The following is a 25,747-nucleotide window of genomic DNA, read 5'->3' on the forward strand; positions in this document are numbered from 1 at the left end:
AGCACAAGTGGGGGAGGGGCAGAGAGAGAGAGGGAGAGAGAGAGAATCCCAAGCAGGCTTTGCGCTGTCCGCACAGGGCCCGACGCGGGGGCTCGAACCCATAAACCGTGAGATAGGACCCGAGCTGAAACCAAGAGTCAGACGCTTAAGCGACTGAGCCACCCAGGCATCCCTTAAATCTTTTTTAAAACAGTGAGGAATGAGACTATCAAAAACGGCAGGCATTTGTCCTCGGGAGTTTATGGGAACACAGGGAGAGTTATCTGTGCTTTTGGTGATTCCATTCTGGTGGGAAAAACAGATTTATCTACAGAATCAAATTATGCTGGGGATAAAAACTAAAGTGCTCCCAGAGGCCAGAGAGGATATGTGGGCAGTGTGTGTGGGGGGGGGGGGGCAGGGAGAACACAGACCGTGTCTAAAGAGGGCAACCCCTCCTCCGCCCCCACAGACAGCTGATCTACGGGTGAGAACACAGCCCGGGTTCCCATTTTCCAAGAAAAGGCATTAATCCAGATTTTAACGTAAATTAAAGTGGTCCCTCAGGGCGCCTGGGTGGCTCAGTTGGTTAAGCACTGAGCTCTTGATTTCGACTCAGGTCCTGCTATCACAGATTGTGAGTTCGAGCCCTGTGTTGGCCTCTGCACTGGCAGCACAGAGCCTGCTTGGGATTCTCTCTCTCCCTCTCTCTCTGCCCCTCCCCCCTCAGAATAAATAAATAAACATTCAAAAAATAATAACAAAATAAAATACTATGGTGTTATGATCCCCCTTTGGGGACCACACCTCTCCCCCATCCGCTCTCTCAAAGCCAGTGTGGACCCCCAAGCTCAGCCAGTCGGAGCAGAGCAGTCTCCTGCCTTCAAGGATTGGCTCAGGAATATGGATATATTCCCCAGTCATAGAAAATGAGAAGCAGTGAGGTGTTTGGGGGAACCTTAGGGAAAAGACTCTCACTCTTCCCCGTGGGATTCAAAGCTAAGAAGATGCAAGGGCTAGAGCTGTGGCAGCCCTTTTGTGACCATGATACAGAGATTCTGTCTGAGGTCGGATCCACATGGCCGAAAGCGTGGCTGAGAGCTGGACAGAGGCCAGGGCTTGAGGACGTCACTTGGGCCTGAATCCAGCCGTTCCCCCTAGACTTTTCATTTATGGTAACCAGTGAATTTCCTTTCATGATGAAGCCAGTTGGAATCGGTTTCTCTGTCACTCCACAGAAGGAGGCCAAGCCGTTCAGCAACTACTTAAAAGTATTTAACACACTACGAGAGCCAAACAAACGTATTTGAGAGCTGACATGGGCCTTCAGTGTCCAGTGTCAGCACCTGGCCTCCCCGCCTACTCTGTACCACATACTTAGCTTCCCTGATCACCAGTCTTCTAGCCTCTCCTCTGTTCCCAATACCCCTTCTTCCCTCCATGTAATCTTCTCTCCCTGCTCCGCCACCTGGAATCCTACCCATCCTTCAAGACGCAGGTAAAATGCCTCCTATTTCTTAAAAGAGCCTTTCCTGAGCCCTCCCCCCTCCAAGTGCCACCCCATAGCAGAAGAATGTACCTCCCTCTCTCTCCCCCCAGGTCCCTCTGACGCCCTCTGGAAGGCTCAGCCCTTCTGCTGAGGATCCTCGTTACCCAGCAACATTCCTGTCCTCCTTGCTTCTTGACGGTGATCCAAATTCAGACCCAGATTAGAAGGGATGATCTTTGAGACTTAAATTTCAAAAAACAATCTGTTGTCAGGAGAAGTCAGAAACCACGGTGAAAGACGAGGACTCCAGCGAGGGATCGGAAAGAAAGGACGGTTGTTCTGGGGAAAAGAGAGGGTCTATGTTGAGTGCGGCGAGGAAGGCGGAAAAGCCGGACGTTATCTGGACCGAATGAAATGATTCAGAGGAAACCCGAGAAGAAACGTCTAGAGGGGCACGAGGTGGATCTGCTCTCGGAAAGGAAGATAATAAGCATGTGATGGGAATGACCCAAAACAGAAAATAGGAGTTCTGTTCAAACGACAAAAGAATGCAGACAGCGGGAGGATGCTGCGAAACCTCCAGAAAACAAGGGAGAGGGTGACAAACGATGAGGTCATCTCAAACTAGGTAAAGTGAGAGGTTTGCTGGAAAGGTGGGGCTCCTGTCAGCTTCGGCAGAAGGAAACTGAGGTTCCTGGAATTTGCTGTTGGCCCCAAGAGGCCAGGCAGTGGCTAGGCTCGCCGTACCCAGAGTCGCCATGGGTCAAAAGTCAAAACCGGCGAGGGGTCAGTTTGCGAGCTCTCCAAGCAAGCGCTGTCTCTCTTCTCACTTCTAAACTCTGTCCTTGCCCAGGACCAGCTGTTTCTTACTGTGATCACATAACCAAGCCAGACTGGATCCAATCACAGTGGCTGTTAGCCTCTCCTGGGAGGACTCTGGTTAAGGCTCTGGGCCCTCTTCCCAGAAAAATGCAAGGGGCTCAGATACATCAAAGTTTCCTCCCGATTTCAGAAGTTCACACCCTCCCTGAGGCCTATTTCTTGAGCAACAGTTCCTAAACTCATTCACTGAATTAAAAAACAAAACAAAACAAAACAAAAAAGGTTACTGAGCCCAACTACCTCAGGGGATGCTCTAGGCACCAAGGATATATCGGTGGAGAATATAAGGATTCCTGCCAGAAATTTGGTGATTCTGACATGGGGCCAGGTTTAGGACCTCCTGTCCCGAGGAATCCCAGGTCACACTGGCCCCTGTAAGGAGAGACAGGAGCATAGCATTAAAAAGCAAGTGATGGGGGCGCCTGGGTGGCGCAGTCGGTTAAGCGTCCGACTTCAGCCAGGTCACGATCTCGCGGTCCGTGAGTTCGAGCCCCGCGTCAGGCTCTGGGCTGATGGCTCGGAGCCTGGAGCCTGTTTCTGATTCTGTGTCTCCCTCGCTCTCTCTGCCCCTCCCCCACTCACTCTCTGTCTCTCTTTCTTTCAAAAAAAATATTAATGAACATTAAAAAAAAAAAAGCAGGTGCTCTGGCTGGAACGCTCACACACTGCTCAAGGGTGGCAGATGATCCCAGCACTTTGGAAAAATGTCTGGCAGAATCTTCTACAGTTGGACGCATGGGTCATGGCCCGGCCATTCTACTCCTAGCTATGTATCCAGGAGATACGTGCATTAGGCATACCAAAAGCCACAGGTACACAATAGTTCCCAGTTATGGCTGGTGTTCACACCTCTGGGTCATCCCCTCTCCTTGGGCGCAGGTGAGACCTGTACCATATTTCTAACCAACACCAGGCCGCAAAGGTGATGGTGATGTCACTTCTGTGATTATGTTACATGAGATCATAACTCCCACCTCACTAGGAGACTCCCTCCATTGACTCTCGTTGGCTTTGATGTAGCCACCACCTCGGGGAGAGGCCCACACAGCAAATAAAGACAGGGGGCCTCTGGCTAACAGTCAGCCAGGAAGTGAGGCCCTCAGTCTAACAACCTTCAGGGCACTGAATCTTTCCAACAGCCACATGACCTTGACAGTGGATCCTTCCCCACCTGAGTCTCAGATGAGCCCTCTGGCCTTGGCCAGCCCCTTGGTGCAGCCGCTCAGCGGTGGCCGGGTTCCTGACCCACAGAAACTGTGAGGTGATAAGCATGTGTTGTTCTGAGCCACTAAGGCTGTCATCATTTGTCATGCGGGAATAGATGACTACCACCGGGGAGTGCAGTACAGCAGGGGAACGAAGGGGCCCGTGCCATCAGACAACAAGGCCGGATCACGGGGAGTGAACAAACATCATGTTGAGTGAAGGAAACCAGGCAGGAAATAGAATCTGTAGAGTTCATTTAGATGAAGCTCAAAACGAAGCAGAACGAATCGATGACGTTGGAGGTCAGGGTGGTGGGTGGGTAATGCCTCGAAGGGAGCACAGGAGGCTCTAACAGTGGCCGATCTGCTTCCGGGTCTGGGTTCTGGCCAGGTGAATGCATGCCCTTTGTGAAAATTCTTCAAGGGTACGCTCATGACTGGTGCACTTTGTAATGTTTCCAATTATGCTGTTCTTCGATAAAAAGGTTACCAGAAAAATGAAGCACTCTGGAGTCAAACAGCCAGAGTGGAATCCTGGTCTGACCTCTTTCAAGATGCATAACCGGACTAGCGCCCCCTTGTGTAAAATGGGTCGGGCTAAGAATTAAATAAACCACCCACGGTATACTGGCGGGTGCCTAACAAGCCTAGAGAAGCGTTAGCTGCTCTTGCTACATTCATAAAGGTTCATTGTCACCCGCGAAATACTAGCAGAGGTTTGTTTGGCCCGATGCCTGAAAGTAGAACTTTATGGAGTTGTCCAGCAGGTGCGACCCCATAGAGACCAGGTGGGTTGTTGGGAATCCCTCCAGGGGTCACCAGGGGAGGGAGCTCAGCCTGTCTCTGACACCCACACCCAGAAAGATCCCAGGGCAAGGGGCAAGATGATGCGTGGCTGTTCAGAGGTCGGGTTTGCTCTGAGTCGGGACTGAGTCTTGATGCAAATCAGAGCTCTCCCCAGGGTGTCTGTGACCTTGGGCCATCCTCCCACCTCAGCCAGAAAACAAGCAAACAAAACCAACAATGAGAATCGCGAACACTCCGCGAACACTCACGGTGGGGGGGGGGGGGGGCCTGTTGTACTGGGCACAGCTCAGTAGTAAACACACACTAACCCCTGAATCCTCACCATCCGGGCCTTGCTATCCGCACCTGTGCAGGTGGCCAAAGTGAGGCGCAGACAGAGTAGATCAGCAGACCACACCCGCGGTGGGATCCAGGATCAGCACACTTTACAAACAGGAGGCACACGCCCACTCCCGTGGCAAAGCCAGAGGAACCAAGGGGAGTTGACTTTGGCGACAGATTTGCAAGAGACACCAAGGCAGCAATGGAAGAATCCACCTGAGAAAAACCTTCATGGTTTCACACGTTCTGCCAGGGGAGGAGGATGAGGAGAGCTGCAGAGAAGCCCTCCGTTAACCAGGTGTCCTTTCCGGGGTTTGCATTTATTTTTGTGAGTGTGTGTGTGTGTGTGTGTGTGTGTGTGTATAAATAAAACCCCGTTTTTCCAAAGCCTGAAGGGCCAGGTTATTATCAGTGGCTGTGGAGCCTCCAGCCAGCCGGCTGCTCTCCCATCTGTCATGCTGCTTGGCTACTTCCTGCCGGTCCTGGTCTCTTTCTCCCTCCTGCTCTCCCTTGCTCCCTGTTCCTGCACTTTCTCTGGCTCTCCCTCACCCTACAGAGCCTGGGCAAGCCTCCCACCTCCTGGTGGGCCGGCATTCATTTCGATTTGAAATACAAGGGCACCAGGAGGAACGACAGGCAGGTCTGGGAAGGGGGTACAGTGGGTGTGCCCTCCCCAGTCAAGGACAGCCCAGAGACCGTGGCTGACACAGAAGGAGGTTCTACAGGGGCAGAGGGCCCCCAGGAAGGAAGCCCAGGGTCCAGGCCAAGTTTGGTGGCCTCCCTCCCTGCCTCGGGCACCGCCAGCTGGGGCCTTCAGGGCAGACAGGAGCCTAGCCAGTCCCAAGATGAGGGGGAGCGTGGGTCCTCTTGTGGTTGGGTCGCCTGCAGTCCCGGGGGATGTACCTTTCCTGTCATACTCATCTAGATTCCAATCCTGCCAGATATTTTAGCTGTACTGTCTTGGGCACATTCCTACCTGTCTCTGAGCCATATTTTCCCGCCAAAATGGGAGTGCTTTGCTAGAAATAATGATCATGGCCAATGTTTTTTTTTAGGTCTTCTCTGCAGCAGCCCTGTTCTAAGTGTTTAATTGCGAGGATTCAATGCAGTGACCCACAAGTAGGAGTGAGACAGCACGCAGCAAGTTGAAAGCCCTCGGTTAACATTATTCAGTCCAGTGTATGGGAACAGATGGGACCAATGGAGCTGAGATTTGAACACAGGCCCTTCAGACACCAGTACGTCAGTCATGATACAATATGGCCTTGGTAGCTACACACAGCTCAATAAAATTGATTGATTACAGGCATCACCAAGGAGCCCATATAATCTAGAAACCTCTATGTCTTCCTTCAGAAGTATTTTTAACCATCGTTTTTTTTTAAATTTCCTTAACGTTTATTTATTGAGAGACAGACCGTGAGCAGGGGAGGGGCGGAGAGAGAGGAAGACAGAATCCGAAGCAGGCTCCAGGCTCTGAGCTGTCAGCACAGAGCCCGACGTGGGGCTCGAACTCACAAACCGCGAGATCGTGACCCGAGCCGAAGTCGGACGCCTAACCGACTGAGCCACCCAGGCGCCCCTACCCCCCCATCATTGTTTAATTGCAAGTTACAACTCCCTCTCAGTCCAAGAAATCATAAAGTCTCAAGTTACTGGGGTGTTTTGTTTTGCTTTTGAAATTAAAATGGGACACGCTCCCTTTGAGACAACGGCGGCGTGTTGTGGGGAGGGGAGTCGAGTCCAGATTCAGCAGTTTTGCTCCAGCGGGTCTGAAAGTCGGCTGTGCTCTCGGTTCAACGTTCTTCACTGAGAGATGACCTCTGAAAGCCGATCGGGCCCCACGGGTTGCTCCAGGTCATGGCCTGCCCGGCGGTAAGCAAGTCTACCCCCTCCACTCGTACTGAGGATGAGAACTGGATTAAAGGCAAGCATAGAGGTGGGGGTGCAGGTAGGGGTGGTGCTCAGGCCTCCCATGAGCCCACCGTCCAGGCAGGTGGTTAGACAAGCCAACGTCCTGGGATAAGGACAGATCAGATCAGCAGCCCAAGAAGGCAGGAGGCCAGGCAGCTGTGGGCGCATGTCAAGGGCCACCCCTGCTCACTCTCGCACTCAGGCACCGTTCTAGGTACTGGTGATCCAGCAGTGAACTAAACAGAATAAAATCCCTGCCCTCGTGGAGCTTAGTTTCTAATAGAGGGCGGGGCAGAGAGACAGACAAATGAGATAAATAAATAAGATAATATGTGAAATGACAAGCGGTACGATGAAAAGAAGAGGGATAGAGTGTCAGGGTTTTTATTTTGTTTTGTTTCTTGTCTTGTTGCTCCTTCTTGTCTATTGGGTTGTTTTTTTTTTTTTTTTTTTTAAAGAATTTTAAGTGAGGTGGTATTTGAGTAAAATCTAAAGGAGGTGAACGAGATCTCTGGTGCAAGTAGTTTCTAGGGAGAGGAAACAGTAAGTGCAAAGGCCCTGGGGTAGAAAGGCCTTGGGGAATTGAGCCTGACCCTCCCTGTTCCTGTGAAGCTATTAGTAATCAGGCCCTAGTTTCTGTGGTCACTCCTCAAACTTTATGCCTGGGGTCTTTCCGGTTGTGCGGAATTGACCCAGGCAGAACCTTCCAGGCTGGGTGAGGCCCTGGAAGAGATTTCTATGGAAAGGCTCCAGGGAAGGTCTCTGCAGTTCTACTGCGTAAGTCAGGGGGTTGCCACGCTTGTAACAAATGCACATTCCTGGGCCATGCTCCACATCCGCCTACTCAGGATCTGTGATCGGGTCTGTGCCGGGGAATCCGCATTGCTAAAAGCCTCTAGGCATGTTTGAGCATCTTCACTATACCCATTTCCATGATTTCTCTCTTAGCTCTTGTTCTGATTGACTGGGGTAGAGTCTCCCATATTTCATCTTTCCTAAACGCTTTGAGTTTTTCTTGAGGCACCTCGCCAGCCATTTCCTGCCAGGGATTGGAAGCATTCTCCGGGTAGGCAGTCAGCTGGGCTGTTCTGCTCCCCTGCAGAAGGGGCTGGTCTGAAACAGGTGACATGGGGGTGGCGGGAGTTCTTGGGATTTGCATGTTTCCTCCCTCCAGCCGGGTGCCCATGGTGGGGGCTTCAGGGACAGTGGTGACTGATGCAGGTCAACTCTGGGACCCAAGGGATGTCTGTAGAGATGAAGAACAAATGAATGAATAAACGTCAGTGTTGACAAGAAAGGGCAAGAACATTGTTAGTGGGGTTGGCGGTTTGGAAATATCCTTTTCCCAGCACATGGGAAAAAAGCCTCATTCTTTCAAAATCGTTCCTTCCACTCCATCCCTCTCCCATCCCCCTCCCATTCCCCTCCCATTCCCCTCCCACCTGGGTTACTCTATTTTCTCGTCTGCAGCAGAGAGGACTAGAGATTCGGGTGGGACAGGAGCTACCAACCCCTGAGCTTCTCCGGGTTCAGCACCTTCACCCTCCCACCCCGTCTTCACGCCTCCAGCCAGAGCAAAGGATAGTAGTAGGCAGGAAGGATTCTCGCGTCGGCTCCTTCCTCCCTGGAAAACCGTGGCCTATCTCTGTGACCTCGGAGCCTCCGTGTCCCCATCTGTGAACCGGGCCTGGGGAACCCCTGGTGGCGGGCCAGGGATGCCCCAGGGCGCAGCCGCAGGCTGGGCTCCTCTAGGGCTCGCCCCGCATGCCGCCGGGGTCCCCACGCCTCCCGCCCCCGCCCGCCGCGCAGGCCACGCCCCTCACGGCGGCCCGGCGGCGTTGCCATGGCGACGCACGTACACAGGCCGGGCGGGCGCGCGGGGTGCTGGCCGCCGGCTGGAGACTCCGCGGGAGCGCGGCCAGGCCGCCTCGCCCCGGGGAGCGGGCCGGGCGCCTCCCGAGCCCGCAGGGCTCTCGGAGGGCGACTGGGCGTGGGCTTCTCCCTCCGGCCAGGTGAGTGCGGCACCGGGAGGAGGCAGCGGGCGGAGACCTGGGGCCCCGACCGGGTCGGCCCTGCGAGGTCAAGAGCTTGGAGAGGAGGCTCGGGACCCGGCCCCACCCACCCCGAGCTCGAACTCCTCTCCGGTCCACACTTGGGTCCCCGGGAGCACCCCAGAGCAGGTGTCCCGACAGCAGTCCGTCCTCCCTAAAATGCAGGCCCCCCCACCCACTCTGCCTCCGGAAGTAGCCTGCGCGGGAGCTTCCAGAACCTTCTTTGGCACCACATGTGCCGCTTTAAGCTATCCGATGGGGTACAGCCGGGATTAGCGGGGTGCCAGGGCAGGTGACTGAGGTTCTTTTGCTCTTTCCTATGCCTGGTGTTTCAGGGCACTAAGAACGAATTTACAGAGTTTAACACGTTTCAAATTACTTTCTACCGTGTTTTCAGGCAGGGGAGTGACTGCACAGGGCAAGATGAAGGTGGAGAAATATCGTCCAACCCAAAAGCTACAGATAGAATTTAGGTTTTCCAAGAAGGATGTCTAAGGCAGACGCTGAATAGGGAGATTTGTAGCCAGCTGGCTGCACAGATTTGCTTTGATGTGCCGTTTGTATTTCCCTTCATTCGGCTAGTGTTTATTGAGCACCTACTGTGTGTCAGACACTGCTCCAGGCGCTGGAGATGGGGTAACCAGCAAAACTGCCAGGAACTGCAAAGGGTCTGAGGTTTTACCTTGTGTGTGAGCTAGTAAGTTAGCCTGGCCAGCTAATAGATGCTGGCAGAAGACACAGGACAAAATTTGTCAATGCCTTTGCTCCAAAGATGGGTACCAACACGAGATACCCATGAAGAATTGTCCCTTAACAAAAACAACACAGTTCTGGCTCTCCTGGAGCACACATCTCAGCGAAAGGGAAACAAACAACAAACACAACTAAAGAAAGGAACAAGAAAATGTCAGAGAGTGATGAGTACAAGGAAGGAAACAAGGCTACGTGGCAGGTGGCCACAAGGAGGGACATCTGAGCAGAGAGAAGGCACCAGCCCTGGGAACCTCTGGGGTGAGAGCTAAAACTCAGACGTGCACCTGGCCCAAGTTCTGGGGTTCAGTTTAGTGGCATTTCCCGTGGTTTTCCTGCAGAAGAGACGTTTCTCCCAGGTTTGCGTTAGGTTTGAACGTGTGGCTTGACAACGTGGTCCTCTGCAGCTGAAGTAAATAACTGAAGTCATTTGATGACAACAGAGCATGGTTCTTTTGGAAGAGGAGATGCCTATCCCCTTCTGTTAGTGACAGTGAACTTAACAAAATGTATCTCTCACTCCATGAGATCATCAATACTTATGAGGCATCTGTAGCTCTCGGAGTTTACAAATAGAAAACAAACTATCTGGCTTATTTTTATTTCTCTTACTCCCCCCAACACCCGTGGGGTCTTTTCTTCCTTTCAGGGGGTGGAATCCTGGTTGTCAAGGACTCTCTGTTACTGCACATCCCAAGGGTCAACGGACAGTGCAGCTCCCCCGAGCCCGCTCTGCCCCACCCAGCATTAGCGGAGTCGTGCCGAAGGCTGAGCTGCGGGCGGATGGTCCAGCAGTTACATGCAGAGGCTCAGAGTTGCCTCCCTGACACTTGCCGCTGAGTGACCCTAATCTCTCCGAGTCTCAGAGGGACTGTAGAGTGGGACAGTACCAATATACCTACCCCGCAGGGTTGTGCTGAGGTTGAAAAGAAGCAGTTGTGTGTAAAAGGATAGCACAGTGCTTGGCACTTAGTAGGGATTCAATAGTTGATGATGGAGACGTCGATGAAGAGTAGAACCAGACCCAAGACTCTGTACGATCACAACGAGAGGGTCTTTGTTTTTCTCCGCAGTCCGACAGCTTCACGTGTCAGGGACCGTTCAGTTGAAAAGAGAGGGACTTCCGTTCCTTGGCCTGGCCGTGGCGATGGGGGATGTCACACTGTGTGACTGGACGTATCTCAAATCAGAATCCAAGCACCATATGAATTATTAGCGTTTTGGATCCTACTGAAGTCACTGACATTTTTCCATGTGAGGAAACCAGTGTAGAACTTACTTTGAAATGCATCAGACTATAAAATGGTTAGGTGAATGGATAGATGGATGGAGGTGTGGGTAGAGCAAAAATAGCAAAATGTTACTTGTAGGATCTAGGTGGTGGACAGGAAGGAGTTCTTTCAGCGGTCCTGCATCTTGGACATCTTCCTAATAAAACATTGGGGGAAGATAGGTGCCGAGTCCTGATCATATCTCCAAGCTAGAGTCTTAATACTTTGCCTTTCAAAGTCACCCCTCTTCCCTTAAGTGTATCAAGGAACGGAGTGACTCACGATGATTCAAAGAAAGTATCATTTAAAGTCCATTCCCTCACCGACTGACTCATCAGTTTCAGGAATTCTGTAGAAGCTTAGAATTCTTTAGATCCAAGATTTGGAACAATAATAATAATAGGACAGATGTCCACTCTGAATGTTTCATACGTATGTTTGCATTTCATCCTCATGGAACCCTTCGGGGTACAGAGTATTATTGATCCCGTTTTACAGATGAAGAAACTGAGGCATGGAGAGAGAAGTAACTCACCCAAAGTCACAGAGCTAGTAGGGGGCTGGTTAGGAACACGATTACTTACTGTGTCAGATAACTCCCCTTGTGCTTAATGGGAGGCGCACAGCGATTATCAGTGGAATTCAGATTTGTCGTTGGGTTTTTTCAGCTACTGGTGGTTTGTGCTCCGAGTCATGTAAAAAAAAAAAAAAAAAAAAAAGTCCCCTGTCCGATTGTCAGAACCAAGCTCATCTTTGTTAAATGTCACTGTTTAAAAGGGGAGTCTCGGGGCGCCTGGGTGGTGCAGTCGGTTAAGCATCCGACTTCAGCCAGGTCACGATCTCGCGGTCCGTGAGTTCGAGCCCCGCGTCGGGCTCTGGGCTGGTGGCTCGGAGCCTGGAGCCTGTTTCGGATTCTGTGTCTCCCTCTCTCTCTGCCCCTCCCCCGTTCATGCTCTGTCTCTCTCTGTCCCAAAAATGAATAAATGTTGAAAAAAAAAAATTAAAAAAAAAAAAAAAAATAAATAAATAAATAAAAGGGGAGTCTCAGGGGCGCCTGGGTGGCGCAGTCGGTTAAGCGTCCGACTTCAGCCAGGTCACGATCTCGCGGTCCGTGAGTTCGAGCCCCGCGTCGGGCTCTGGGCTGATGGCTCGGAGCCTGGAGCCTGTTTCCGATTCTGTGTCTCCCTCTCTCTCTGCCCCTCCCCCGTTCATGCTCTGTCTCTCTCTGTCCCAAAAATAAATAAATGTTAAAAAAAAAATTTAAAAAAATAAAATAAAATAAATAAAAGGGGAGTCTCAGAAATCTGCAGAATCAAAAGTGTGATCATTGGGGAAGTCCGTCTACCTTCCCCTACCCCTGCTGATTTCTCCTTGGAACAATACGGTGCGTTTCGTCCCGTTCTCAATGTGGTGGTGTTGAGTAACCAGAAGACTGCGTTTTCCTGACGGAGTTTTTTCTGAAAACCTTATACAGGGAAAGCAGAGAGCATGAAAGCCTACCTAAAGAGCGCAGAAGGCTTTTTTGTCCTGAATAAAAGCACTACTGTTGGAAGGCATGAAGACTCAGACCTTGTTTTAGAGGTAAGAGCTGTTCCCGCCGCTCCCAGCCCCTCCCCCCGCCCCCCTCCACGCAGCCTTACTGTTCTTGTGGATTCCAGGCTCTTCTAAAGCGCACCCTCTGGCTTACATCTGCGCTTCACGTGCTACTAGTAACCCAACTGCCGAATATATTGGGTCTTCCCAGCATATGTAGCAGGAAAGGGTATGAGGCAAAGTGTGATGTGCCCTCTGTCCTCTGCTGGCCACGTGTACAGATGTCCCACCCATTGTCCCCTCCCCAGCACCCATTTAGAAGGGGGGCATGGAGCCCTGCTCTGGGTGTTTGACCCCTGCTCTGGGCCTGACAGCAAGGGCCATCTGAAGTACCTGGCTTGGGCAACGGCCTCTCACCCTTTCTAGAGCTTTCGGAGACTGTTGTGATGTGTATAACATTTTGAAAATGTTGGGGCGCCTGGGTGGCGCAGTCGGTTAAGCGTCCGACTTCAGCCAGGTCACGATCTCGCGGTCCGTGAGTTCGAGCCCCGCGTCAGGCTCTGGGCTGATGGCTCGGAGCCTGGAGCCTGTTTCCAATTCTGTGTCTCCCTCTCTCTCTGCCCCTCCCCCGTTCATGCTCTGTCTCTCTCTGTCCCAAAAATAAATAAACGTTGAAAAAAAAAATTAAAAAAAAAAAAAAAAAAAAAGAAAATGTTATATAAATGGATTATACCCCAGGTGACCTTTTGAGGTCGTTTGTGTTTTTTTTTTCCCCCTCACTCAGCATAATGTCCTTGAGATCACCTGTTATTTTTTATTGTTGAGTAATATCCCGTGGTATAGATGTTGAGTAATATTCCATTTGTTTAATCGTTCACGTATTGAAGGGCATTCTGGTTGTTTCTAATTTGGGGGCTGTTATGGATAAATCTGCTTATGAACATTTGTGCACAGGTTTTTGTGTGAACACAAGTTTTTATTCCTCTGGGATAAATGCTCGGGAGGGTGCTTGCTGGATCATATGGTGAGTGTATGGTTTCCAAAGAAAGTGCCAGACTGTTGTCCAGAGCAGCTGGACCATTTTGCATTCCCACCAGCGGTGTATGAGACACGGTTTCCCTGCATCCTCACCAGCAACTCGCGTTATCACTGTCTTTTCTTTTACCTGACTTTCCAAAAATAAATTTCAGGTTTTTTGAAGTCTCATGCTTTTCGAATCACGTCTAAGAACATGTCACCGGGTCCTTGATTCCCGAGGATTTCTCATACATTTTCTTCTGAAAGCTTTATAGATATTTTGTGTTTAAACCTATGCGCCATTTTGAGTTTGTTTTTGTATATGATGCGAGATTTCAGTCCGGGTTCTTTTGATTGCATGTGGATATGACGTGGCTCCAGCACCATTTGTTGGAAAGACCATCCTTTCTCTGTTGGACTCTTTTTGAAACCACTTGACTAAGTGTCGAAAACCACTTAGCCATACTTGTGGGGGAGCTGTTTCTGAGTTTCCTATTACGTTTCGTGGATCTAGGTGTCTGTCCCTCTACCAATACGACGTGGTCTTCATTACTGTAGTTTTGCGAGTCTTGAATCGGGTAGAGCGGTTCCTCCCACTTTATTTTTCTTTTTTAAAAAAATGTCTCTTTACCTATTTTAATTCTTTTGCCTTTCCACACAAATTTTAGTAAAAGCTTGTCTATATATACAAAATATCTTGCTGGAATTTTCTTTATTTTTTTAAAAAGTTTTTGGGGCGCCTGGGTGGCTCCGTCGGTTAAGCGTCCGACTTCAGCTCCGGTCACGATCTCGCGGTCCGTGAGTTCGAGCCCCGCGTCGGGCTCTGGGCTGACGGCTCAGAGCCTGGAGCCTGCTTCCGATTCTGTGTCTCCCTCTCTCTCTGCCCCTGCCCCGTTCATGCTCTGTCTCTCTCTGTCTCAAAAATAAATAAAAACGTTAAAAAAAATTTTTTTTTAATTTTTTTAAGTTTATTTATCTATTTTGAGAGAGACAGAGACAGCATGAGAGGGGGAGGGGCAGAGAGAGAGAGGGAGAGAGAGAGAGAATCCCAACCATGCTCCGTGCTGCCAGCACAGAGCCCAATTCAGGGCTCAGACCCACAAAACCGTGGGATCATAACTTGCGCCAAAATCGAGAGTCAGACGCTTAACCAATTGAGCCACCCAGGTGTCCCTCTTGCTGGAATTTTAATAGGAATTGTATATAAGCCTATAATCAGTATGAGAATTGGTATCTTTACTATATTGTCTTCCAATCCATGAACATGGTATGTCTCTCCTTTTTTTCAGGGGGTCTTTGATTTCTTCCACAAATATTCTGTCATTTTTAGCATACCAGCGCTGTGCATGTTTTGCTAGATATACACTTAAATATCTTTTTTAAAATGATTATAAGTGATGTCATATTGTTGGGGCACCTGGGTGTGTCAGTTAGTTAAGCATCTGACTTCAACTCAGTTCATGATCTCACCGTTCATGAGTTCAAGCTCTACATTGGGCTCCCTGCTAACAGCATGGAGACTGCTTGGGATTCTCTCTCTCTCCTTCTCTCTCTGCCCCTCCCCCACTCTGTCTCTCTCTCAAAATAAATAAACTTGAAAATGGTATTATAGTGTTAATTTGGTGTCCCCATGTTCATTGACAATATAGAGAAACAATTGATTTTTGTATACTTAAATGATATCTTGCAACTGTAACTGAGCTTTCTAGAAAGTTTTTATAGATTTGTTGGGATTTTATATATAAACAGTCATGCCATCTACAAATAAAAACAGTTTTATTTCTCCTTTCAGGAAAGGAGATCTGAATACCCTTAATTTCATTTTTTTTTTTTTTTTTGCTTTATTGCACTGGCTAGCATTCTGTTGCATAAAAGTGATAAGAGCAATGTAAATCTTTATACTTGCCTTTTCCTAGTTTCTGAGAGTGTTTATCATAAACTCTCAGACTTAAAAATAAGTCAGTGGACCTCCCCTTGAGGTTCTCATCCATGGTGTGGTCTCTCTACAAGGACACAGAAACCCATTCAGTGCACAGTCAGGGTAAAGAAAAAGAATTGCAGATTCTTCTTTATCATAACAAGGGACAGGTCTTGGGTAGTTTTATTTCTTGTCTGGCCAAGGTAGAAATAGAGACCTGTGTTTTGAACCTGAGTATGATATTAGAAAACTATAGTAATGTTTAAAAGCTCAGGCTTTGGGGGTGCCTGGGTGGCTCAGCCGGTTGAGCATCTGACTTCAGGTCATGATCTCCCGGTCTGTGAGTTGGAGCCCCATGTTGGGCTCTGTGCTGACAGCTCAGAGCCTGGAGCCTGCTTTGGACTCTGTCTCCCTCTCTCTCTGCCCATTCCCCACTCATTCTCTCTCTTTCTCTCTCTCTCTCTCTCTCTCTCTCTCTCTCTGTCTCTCTCTCTCTCTCTCTCTCTCTCTCTCTCTTAAAAATAAATAAACACTTAAAAAAAATTAAAAGCACAGGCTTTGGAGATAGACAGGCCTGGGTTTGAATCTCACTACGTCACTTGCTGGTTGTGTGACTTGAAGCAAATGACTTGATCTCTCTGAGCTCATTTTCGCTGCCTATAAGCCACTTACCTGACAGGATCGTTGTGAGAATTAAGTGAGAAATGCACAGAAAGTGCCTGGCACGTGCTTCTAACTAAATGACACCACGGTCATTATTATGGGCTCATAAAATGGAGACTGAGAAGAATCCTCAAAAGTGCACAGACAGGGGCGAGACGAGGAACCGTATGGAAAAAGGAACTAATGAGGACAATTTTTACACAGACAGGAATTGAGTTGCATTCACCGTATAAAAATAATTGACTGCCTCCCGCTCCTCAGACTTAGTTTAAGAAGTAAGTCACCACCGCCAGCCACAGTTGCACTGATTTATGAAGCAATCAGCTGTGTTTCCAGAGGCACAAGCTTATATGGGCTCCCCAGAGAACGGATGACACACGAGTTGCCAAATATTTTGTGAGCAGACTTTTGATGGGTGCTTCTATCTGCTCTTAGACAAATCCTCTTCCCAAAGCTTAAATGGATTTGGGAGAGGAGATTTGCTTTGAAAAGGGTTGTAGGGACACGGGTCCATTTTGAAGACCTGGAACCCGCAGACGTGACAGCATTTTCTAGTTTTATAAAACAAGACAAAGTGAAAATCGCTTCTCTGCTGACTTCCTTGGGTCTTTCTGATTAGAAGAATCACCCTTGGGGACACCCGGGTGGCTCAGTCAGTTAAGCATCCGACTTCAGCTCAGGTCGTGATCTCGCAGTCCGTGGGTTCGAGTCCCGCGTCGGGCTCTGTGCTGACAGCTCGGAGCCTGGAGCCTGGAGCCTGCTTCTGATTCTGTGTCTCCCTCTCTCTCTGCCCCTCCCCCACGTGCACTCTGTCTTTCTCAAAGATAAATAAGCATTTTAAAAAAATCAAAAAAAAAAAGAATCGCCCTTGGTTAGCTATGGTCCACGCTGAGGAATAATTCAACAGTCGATTTATAGTTCATGTTATTTGTGCTACTATAGGTCATTCCCCGAAACAAAGTTCAGAAATCCATATTAATAAAAAGCCTTCTTCAAAATTAGGCAGAGGGCACAGCCAGCAAGTAAAAATGATTGTTTTACTTACCTGAGTAAGTCCTAAAGAATAGGCAGTCATACTTCTCGAGATTTAGACTCAACTGGCCAGGCTGACAGATTGTTCTGGTCATCGATGTTCTTCTATGTTGCCACCATTCACTTTTTCTGATAACAGAAGGCAGTTACGTGCTTATTGTTTTTAAAAAAAACTGGGAGAAAGCAAAGTGTAAGGGAGAAAATAAAAATCACGTGTAATCCTCTGGCTCAGGGAAAAATCAATATTGATATTTGCAGGGTTTCGCCCTGCAGACCTTTTTCTGTATCCTGTAAGGAGTTTGGTTCCCCGACGGCAATAGGAAGCCTGTGTTGGTGGGGCCAGGTTTTACCACTGTTATCACTCATTCCTTCCACAAATATTTACCTGGAGCCTCAGCACTGAGGCAAACCTGGGGATAAGGCAATGGCAGAATCAGGCATGGTCCGTGCAATCAGAAAGCTCCCAGGAGAGAGACACAGAAGTCAGGGGATCCCACAGAGACATATGTTGTTTTATTCACACTGGGGCTCTAAAGAAAAGGAACATGGAGGATAAGGACAACTTAATGGACAAGGGGGAAACGGAAGGACATGTGCAAAGGCCCTGGGGTAGAGGAGCGTATTATGAGCCCAAGGGACTGAGAGAAAACCAGTGTGTCCAGAAGGAAGAGTGGGAAGGAAGAGAGCTTAAGAAATGAGTAGGCCTCCTTCAGGCCACCCTGTCTGAAGAGTATGGGAAGAAACTGGGGTATTCTGAGCAAGGGAGGCGACCTCCATTTTGGAAATTTTGAAATGACCAGCCTGGCTGCCACACACAGACTAGCAACGAGGGGCTCCGTTCAGAATCTCCCCTCTCGCATTTCACACCGTTCAAAAGCCTCAGCCTTGCTCATTTCAGACATAAACCTCGCGAATTTTAGTTTGTGTGACTGGCTGTGGCCTGTGAACTGTGATTTTTGGATTTTAGAGCTGTTACTCAGACTCCGCTGAGAAAGGGGCTCAGTTCTTCCAGAGTGAAGAAATCCTGCCAGCCCGTAGTTGTCGAATTTTCCGCACGTGTCCGAGTGCTTGTTAAACGTGAACCCCTAGACATGCTGCTCCGCTGGGAATCTTCACATGAGACACGCTCCCCAGACTCAGGTCGGGAGTGGGGTCCCGTGGAGATGGCTCCAGGATCATGCTTTCAGCGCCCTCCCTCTCTCTCCTCCGCCACCCGTGGCTCCCCGCTCGTGATGCTGTGGGAGCCCCTGTGTCGACGGAGGAGCGTGCATGCTGTTCCAGTGAACTCTGTTTAGAGGCGAGGAGAAGGAAGAGCTCAACAGTGGGCAGCCGACCCACCCCAGCCCCTCCCCGAGAACTCACCCGGCCACACCGGGGAGGTTTCTGAATCCCCTCCAACACCGAGCTATAGAACAGCCCAAGGCAGCGCAGCGCTGTGGCTGGGAGGGTGGGGGGGGTGGAGGAGCAGAGCAAAGGACCAAAATAACGGGGCGGGGGGGGGGGGGGAATGCTTGCTCCGCCCTGGCCTGTCCACCCTGGGTGTACAGCGCCCTACCAGCTGGCTCCTTCCCGATTGGAACAGTCTCGCGTGTTGCACCCCCTTCTCGCGGGGGATCTCAGGATCACGGAACAAGACGGATCTAACATACACCCCAGCACCCAGACAGCTGGTTGACGCTTGTCCCTTTGGCTCCTGCCAGTTCTGGGCTGCCTCTTGGAAAAGAACCATCATCATGAGTTCGAGCCCCACATCGGGCTGTCTGCTGTCAGCACAGAGCCTGCTTCCGATCCTCTGTACCCCCTTCTCTGCCCCTCCCCTGCTTATGCTCTCTCTCTCTCTCTCTCTCTCTCTCAAAAACAAAATAAACATAAAAAAAACAATCATCAGAGCCTACATCGTATTCTTGTTTATTATTATTAAACAAGGCTGCGGTGATCGTCCCCTCCTTTACGTCATTTCTCAGACGTGTGGGTATATCTGCTGTGTCAAAGGCCACGAACATCTGTGCCTCTGATGGGCGTTTCCAAATAGGCCACCAGGGGTCCACCGACGCGGTGTCCTGCCAGAATGGACGCCTGTTTCCCAACCCTCCCCGGTGCGTGTTGTCTACCGATTGGATCTCCACTGACCTAACAGATGACACATCGCGCCCGTGTCATTCTAATTTGTGCTTCTCTTATGAGCGAACCCCTACGTGTTGAGAGACGGGGTGACAGGTGGACCTGGTCCGGAGAAGCATTCTCACCCCTGCTCAGAAATCCCCTGAAGATCACAGCCCGGACACAGAGCAGGTCTCCTCTGTCCTCGGGAAACTCTTCCCTGCCCTGTTGGAGAGCTGGCAGCCGGAACGCGGGGCCGGTCTCATCGATCACTTCCCACCACAGCCATTTATGAACCTACCTTCCCTCCGGCAGGTGGAGGGCTTCCAGGGGGGATAAAGCTCATAGAAAAGGGCTGATCGCATTTTGCTCGCTTTTTAAAAAATTTTTATTTATTTTTTTTTATCGCGGCAAAGCGCACATAACACAGAAGTTTCCATCTTGTCATTTCTTCAGAGTACAGCTCAGCGGCATTAAATGCATTTACCTGGTGCAGCCATCACCCCCGTCCGCCTCCGGAGCTCCCCGTCTTGCAAAACCCTGTCCCCCTCCGCCAGCCCTGGCCACCACCCTTCTGGTTTCTGTCTGTGTGAATCTGACCGCGGTAGGTGCTCATGTAAGTGGACTCAGACAGCATCTGCCCTCTTGTGGTTCATCCGTGGTGTATATTCCATGGCATGTTTTCAGCACATTTTGCTTATCGGCTCCTCTGTCAGTGGATGCCCGGGTTGTTTGCACCTCTGGGCTGTTGTAAATAACGTCATGAACATGGGCGTACAGATATCTCTTCAAGCCCTTGCTCTCCATTCTTTTGGATGTATACCCAAAGGTGGGCTTGATGGGTCGCACGATAATTCTATTCTTAATTTTTTGAGGAACCACCATATTGTTTTTCACATCAGCTGCACCTTTTTACATTCCCACCGACGGGGCACAGGGTTCCACTCTCTCCACATCCTCGTCAACATTTGTTTTATCCTGGTTTTGTTTTGTTTTGTTTTTAGTTTATTTGTTTATTTTGAGAGAGGGGTGGGGGGAGGGGGAGAGAGAGAATCTCAAGCAGGCTCCGAGCTGTCAGTGCGGAGCCTGGCGCAGGGCTCGATCCCATGAACCGTGAGATCGTGACCTGAGCCAAAAACGAGAGTCGGATGCTTCACCGACGGAGCCACCCAGGCGCCCCTTATCCTGTTTTTCTGATAGTAGCCATTCCAATGGACGTGAGGCAGAAGATCACAATCTTTTCGATAACACAGTGATACAAACAGCTACAGCATGCATTCGTAGACTACTTTACCTCCCATGACTTTATACATATTGTACATCCTGAGTACGTATGCAGAAAATTACATTCTCCAAAAAAAAAAAAACCCTGTGGTGTAGGAACTGCTATTATCACTGTTATCCTCATTTAAAGATGTGCAAATGGGACGCAGAAAGGTCAAGTGAAAAATCACACAGCTGGTCACAGGGGAGGTGGGGGCCAAGTTTCAGATTCCGGGTTGTCTGACTCAGCAGTTCCAGAGAGAAGAAGTTTCATTCCTTGAGTGTAAATTTAGCTTTGGGAATATCTGAAATTCCTTCCGAGTTCCCTGGAATATCAAAGTAGCTCACTAAGCTAGGGAGGTTCCATCGGGTGAAATCCAGAGTGAGGACTGTCCGTGAAACGCGATGTGCATATTCTTGTGATTGTCCTTCACACGACTAGCTGGGGTGGCGCCCTCCAGTGGGGGGTTCGTGTGGGGATGGAATGTTGACGCGGCACCCACTGATCAGGAGCGTGGGGGTTGTGAATTGAAGCCCCCCACAAGAATCCTCTTGGGGGGTCAGGGAGCTCCTCAGAGAAGGCCAGACTTGAGTTGCCTCTTTAAAGAGAAGCCTGGGGAGGCCTGGGTGGTTCAGTCTGTTAAGTGTCTGACTCTTGATCTCAGCTCAGGTCTTTTTTTTTTTTAAGTTTTTTAATTTATTTTGAGAGAGAGAGAAAGGAGGAGGGGCAAAGAGAGAGAGAGAGAAAGAATCCCAAGCAGGCTCTGCACTGTCAGCACAGAGCCCGACACGGGGCTCAAACTCACGAATTGTGAGCTCATGACCTGAGCTGAAACCAAGAGTTGGACGCTTAACCGACTGAGCCACCCAGGCACCCCTCACCTCAAGGTCTTGATCTCACGGTCATGGGATCAAGCCATGTGTCAGGCTCTGCCCTGAGGGGGGAGCCTTCTTGAGATTCTCTCTCTCTCTCTCTCTCTCTCTCTCTCTCTCTCTCTCACTCTCACTCTCACTCTCCCCCCCCCCCCCCCCCGCTTGCACTGGAAGGAAGGAAGGAAGGAAAGAAAAGAAGGAAAGACAAGGAAGTCTGGGGATTTTCCAGACAGAGCAAGTAGGAAAGGACACCCCAGGTGTTGAAAAAGCATGTGCAAAGGTCCGGAGATGTTTGGGGAACAGTTTGGCTTGGGAGAAAAGGACGAAATGGCATGTTGGTGGTGACATTGCAAAATGGAAGCCAGGCTAAGCACGTGAAGAGGAACCTCCCCCTCACCAAAAGGCTTTTAAGCTGGGGAGGAGTTGGTGATCTTTGTTATTTGGGTGGGAGAAGAGCAGACGGAGTGGCCCTGGGACAGAGCAGTCAAGTGCGTGACCTTGCCCCACCAGGTGGCCGGTTCAGAGCCTGGCTCTGCTCTCGTGGGCTGGAGGGTCTCAGACAAGTTATGCAGCTGTTGTCCGCTGCGGTCTTTGTATACATGCCCTGGGGGTGGTTGCAGGGACCGTGTTTTGAGAGCGAATCACTGTCAAGGGCTTAGATCAGTGCCTGGTGTTGTCGGTACTGTAGTAAATGTGGGCCATTGTATTTGTGTTCTATTTACAACACAGAGGGATGATCTCCCGGTTTTGTACTTCGGAAGTTGGGGTGGACTCAGCTGGTTTCTCTGTCCCTGGGCCCCCAGGTCAAAATCAAGGTGCTCAGCGGACCTGGGCTCTTCCAGAGTCTCCAAGGAGAATCTGCTCCCGGATCTGTTCGGGTGCTTGGCGCAAGTTAACCTGTGCTGTTACGGACTGAGGTCCCCTTTCCGGGCTGGCTGTCAGTGGAAGTGGTTCCCAGCCCAAGAGGCCGCCCGCATTCCGGGCTTGTGGTCCCCTTCACCTTCAAAGCCAGCAGCATTGGCTCAAGGCCTTTTCGTGCTTCAAATCTCTCAGATCCCTGGGGTGCCTGGGTGGCTCAGTTGGTTAAGCGACTTCGGCTTCGGCTCAGGTCATGATCTCGCAGTTCATGAGTTCGAGCCCCGCGTTGGGCCTTGTGCTGACGGCTCGGAGCCTGGAGCCTGCTTTGGATTCTGTGTCTCCCTCTCTCTCTGCCCCTCCCCACTTCACTCCCACTCTCTCAAAAATACTTAAAACGAAAGAAAACCAACAGATCTCTCTAATCCCTTGTTCTGACTCATCTGTCCAACTCCAGCCAGAGAAAGTTCTTTGCTTTTAAGGGTTCATGGGATTAGATTAGTCGCACCTGGACAGTCCAGGATGCTCTCCCTCTCTTAAGATCACAGACTAGTAACCTTTACATCTGCACGGTCCCTTGTGCCCTGTAGCAGAGCATCCTCGCAGGATCCAGATTTGGGGTGTAGATCTCTTTTGGGGACCATTCTGCCCACTGTAGTCAATCCTGCCTCTCAGCTGCACTGTTGCCATGGGGAGGGTGTGGTGTCACGGGGCTTGTTGGAGAGCTTTTTGGAGGAAGTAGTAGGGACAATGTCAGCAGCCGTGGAGAGGGGTGGTCCGTGGGCTGGGCGTGTGACGACGCCATTACCGTCATTACGGAGAGGGTTATAGGGGACAGGAGGAGGCAGGAGGCAGGAGGTGAGAGTGTCAGCATCCAGGGGCAGGTGGGCACAGGGAGGCCTGGGGATGAGCTAGGGGTTGAAAATACACGCCGGAGAATTAAGGCTCTGCAGCGGCCCCGCGGGAAGGAGAGGGAGCCAGCCCTAGAGTAGAATCCTCAGGAGCCGTGCGAGCTGGGGGCAGGTGAAGGGAGAGGCGCCAGCATGGAGGCCTAGAAGCAGCCACGGCAGCGGCAGAGCCAGAGGCCGTGGCCGGGCCGGAGAAGAGAGCAGTAACGTGTCCGTAACGCAGCGAGGGCTCGCTCGGTGCCCGGCCCCGTCCTTGGCACGTCCGTGTGTGTTGACTCATTTCATCCTGACGATCGGCATCCCGACGAGGCAGGCGCTATCATTTCCCCCATTTTACAGATGAGGAATTTGGGGTCACACAGGGCGGGCCGGAGGCTGGAAACCACCCTCAGGCAGGCTGATTTTAGGAACCAGCCTCTTCCTGAGGCCTCACCCCTCCACGGGGCTTTCCCAGGAGGACCTGGGCGGGAGGGTCTCTGTGACAGAGGGAAGCAGAGACATTTCCCCTTCCCTTCTCCTCCCAGGCTCACGTCTCGCCAGAGCCTAGCTGTTTCCCCATATCCTCATTCTTCTGGAAACCCCAGTTTTCAGTCTTTCTGCACTACGTCTCTTTCTCGAGGCAGTAAGGGGGATGTGCTGGGGGGGGGATGCACTGGCCAAGACCCAAAAGGTAAAAAAAATAGATCACACACACACACACACACACACACACACACACACACACACACACTCACGCAGACCCCACTTAACTGAAAAAATGTTATCCTACTACCTTGAAAGTTCCTCCCAACGGTACCTTTTGTCAGTCCTGTGTAGCACAGCATATCAAACCCACTTTTGCAAGGGAAGCAACCAGAGAGCAGCAAGAGACTCGCCCCAGAAGATACAAGAAGGAGACCCTCAGTGAGCCAGGACCAGACCAGGCGGGCTGACAGCAAGACCACTCTGATCCCCTTGGCAGCTGCAGGAAGAGGACTTGAAGGCCATGCCGGAGAGCTGCTCACTGCTAGAACTCTGGGTCCTGGCAGGGAGCAGAGGGCCGTCCAGAGTGGGTGCTTCATGAAGGGACACCGACAGAGGCAGTCAGGCTTAAAGAAACCAGCCAGGATGGTGTGGCACCCAGAGCCACTGAGAGTGAGGAGCTGTCCCCACCCCCCAGACCCGAAGGGTGAGGGGGTTACATCTCCTGGAATCCCCAACGGCAGCTGTGGCTTTTGGTGGAGGGTTGGGACACCAGCCCATGGTGTCCCCACAGGGAGGGAGCAAGGGGAATAAATACCCCAACCTCTCTCTGCCCTGCTCAGATCTCTGATCCCGCACTGGCCAGACCCAACCAGAAACCAGAGACAAGGAGCCCATCAGCCCATGATGCAGCCCCGTGGCCGGCCTGCTGGGGCAGAGGGCCAGGGGGAGAGGGTGGGTGAGGATTGGAGGGCAAGTGGAGGATGTGACAGGGCACAGAAGGTGAGGACCTAGAAGGCTGTTAACAAGGTAGAATGAAAAGCCAAGCACCAGGGACCGGTGGCTGGGGAGCCTGAAGAGAGCAGCATGTGATCAGACTGGGCCGACTTGAGGACAGAGTGTGAGGGTGGCAGGGAGACAGGGACAGAGGTGGAGTTGGAGGAGGTGGTGGGCCAGGCCAGGGCAGGTGAAGGGGAATGCCCACGTCGAGTGGGTAAGGGAGCAGAGGTCACGAGGGATCAAAGAGGAAGGGGGGGAGGGTGAGGAAGATGGGGGTCAGGAGGTCGTGCTCTGAGACTGGGTTTCTGAGTTCCAGAAGATGAAGGTTGAGAACTGGCTCTGAAGGAAGGTTCCAGATACATCAGGAGCTTTGCGGCAGGCTAACGGCTTCTCAGGGAGGCTTCCTCAAAGCCTAGTGGTCACCAGAGCAGATGTTTATCATTAGTAGATTTGCCGAAGTCTCAGTATTTTATGGACTCACTAAATACTTTTAAAATGTATTTAAAATGCAGGACTTTTTTTTTTTTAATATTTTAGGAAAGATCATCTCTTTCCTCATTTGAATTGCCTTAATTTTTTAAATAGTTGTTAATGTTTATTTATTTATTTTGAGAGAGAGAAAGAGAGCACGTGTGCAAGCAGGGGAGGGGCAGAGAGAAAGAGGGAGAATCCCAAGCAGGCTCTGCACCATCAGCACAGAGCCCAACGTGGGGCTCCAGCCCGTGAACCAAGAGATCATGACCTGAGCCAAAATCAAGAGTCAGATGCTTAACCAACTGAGCCCCCCCGGCACCCCTGCAGGAGACTTTTTTTTTTTTTTTAATGCATGGCCCATATTCAGTTCCACCCCACTCCTCTCTCACTATTAAATCACTGTCTACTCTCGGGGCACCTGGGTAGCTCAGTTGGTTAAGATCCAACTTCAGCTCAGCTCATGGGTTCATGAGTTCAAGCCCCACGTCAGGCTCTGTGCTGACAGCTTAGAGCCTGCAGCCTGCTTGGGATTCTGTGTCTCCCTCTGTCTTTGCCCTTCCCCTGCTGGTGCTCTGTCTCTCAAAAGTAAATAAATAAACATTATATAATGTAATTAATTAATTAACCACTGTCTACTCTGAAAAGCATAGGGGACAAGGGCACAGATCTCGGTCCCAGAAGTGCCACGTGCATCTTGATGTTGGGTGAGACACTTCGTCTTAGCCACGTTTAAAACTGCGGTGAAACATAACGTTTACCACCTGAACTGCTTGTTAAGGGTACGGATTAGCAGCGTTAAGTGCGTTCATGCTGTCGTATAACCAACCGGAACTTTCTCATCTTGCGACCCTGAGGCTCTATGCCCATTAAACCGTCAAACAATTCCCAGTTCCCCCCTCCCCCTAGGCCCTGGCAGCCGCCGTCTTACTTTCTGTTTCTGTGAGCTTGGCAACTCTAGGTACTTCATACTGGTAGGATCAT

At 50.6% G+C, this 25,747-nt stretch overlaps 1 protein-coding gene across 3 annotated transcripts in view; it reads left to right on the forward strand.

The window, feature by feature from the left end:
* The first annotated feature begins 11,958 nt into the window (after positions 1 to 11,958).
* FHAD1 (forkhead associated phosphopeptide binding domain 1) overlaps positions 11,959 to 25,747 on the forward strand; it is a 119,232-nt gene continuing 105,443 nt past the window's right edge. For all 3 annotated transcript variants that reach the window (XM_086715749.1, XM_086715750.1, XM_086715751.1), the window contains exons 1-2: positions 11,959 to 12,053; positions 12,144 to 12,250. In XM_086715749.1, the coding sequence (XP_086571875.1) occupies positions 12,158 to 12,250 (93 nt within the window). In that variant the 5' untranslated portion in view covers positions 11,959 to 12,053; positions 12,144 to 12,157. The remainder of the gene's footprint in view (positions 12,054 to 12,143; positions 12,251 to 25,747) is intronic.

Source organism: Puma concolor, chromosome C1 (assembly GCF_028749965.1).
Source record: "Puma concolor isolate L17-30 chromosome C1, mPumCon1.1.hap2, whole genome shotgun sequence".
Classification (NCBI taxonomy): Eukaryota; Metazoa; Chordata; class Mammalia; order Carnivora; family Felidae; genus Puma; species Puma concolor.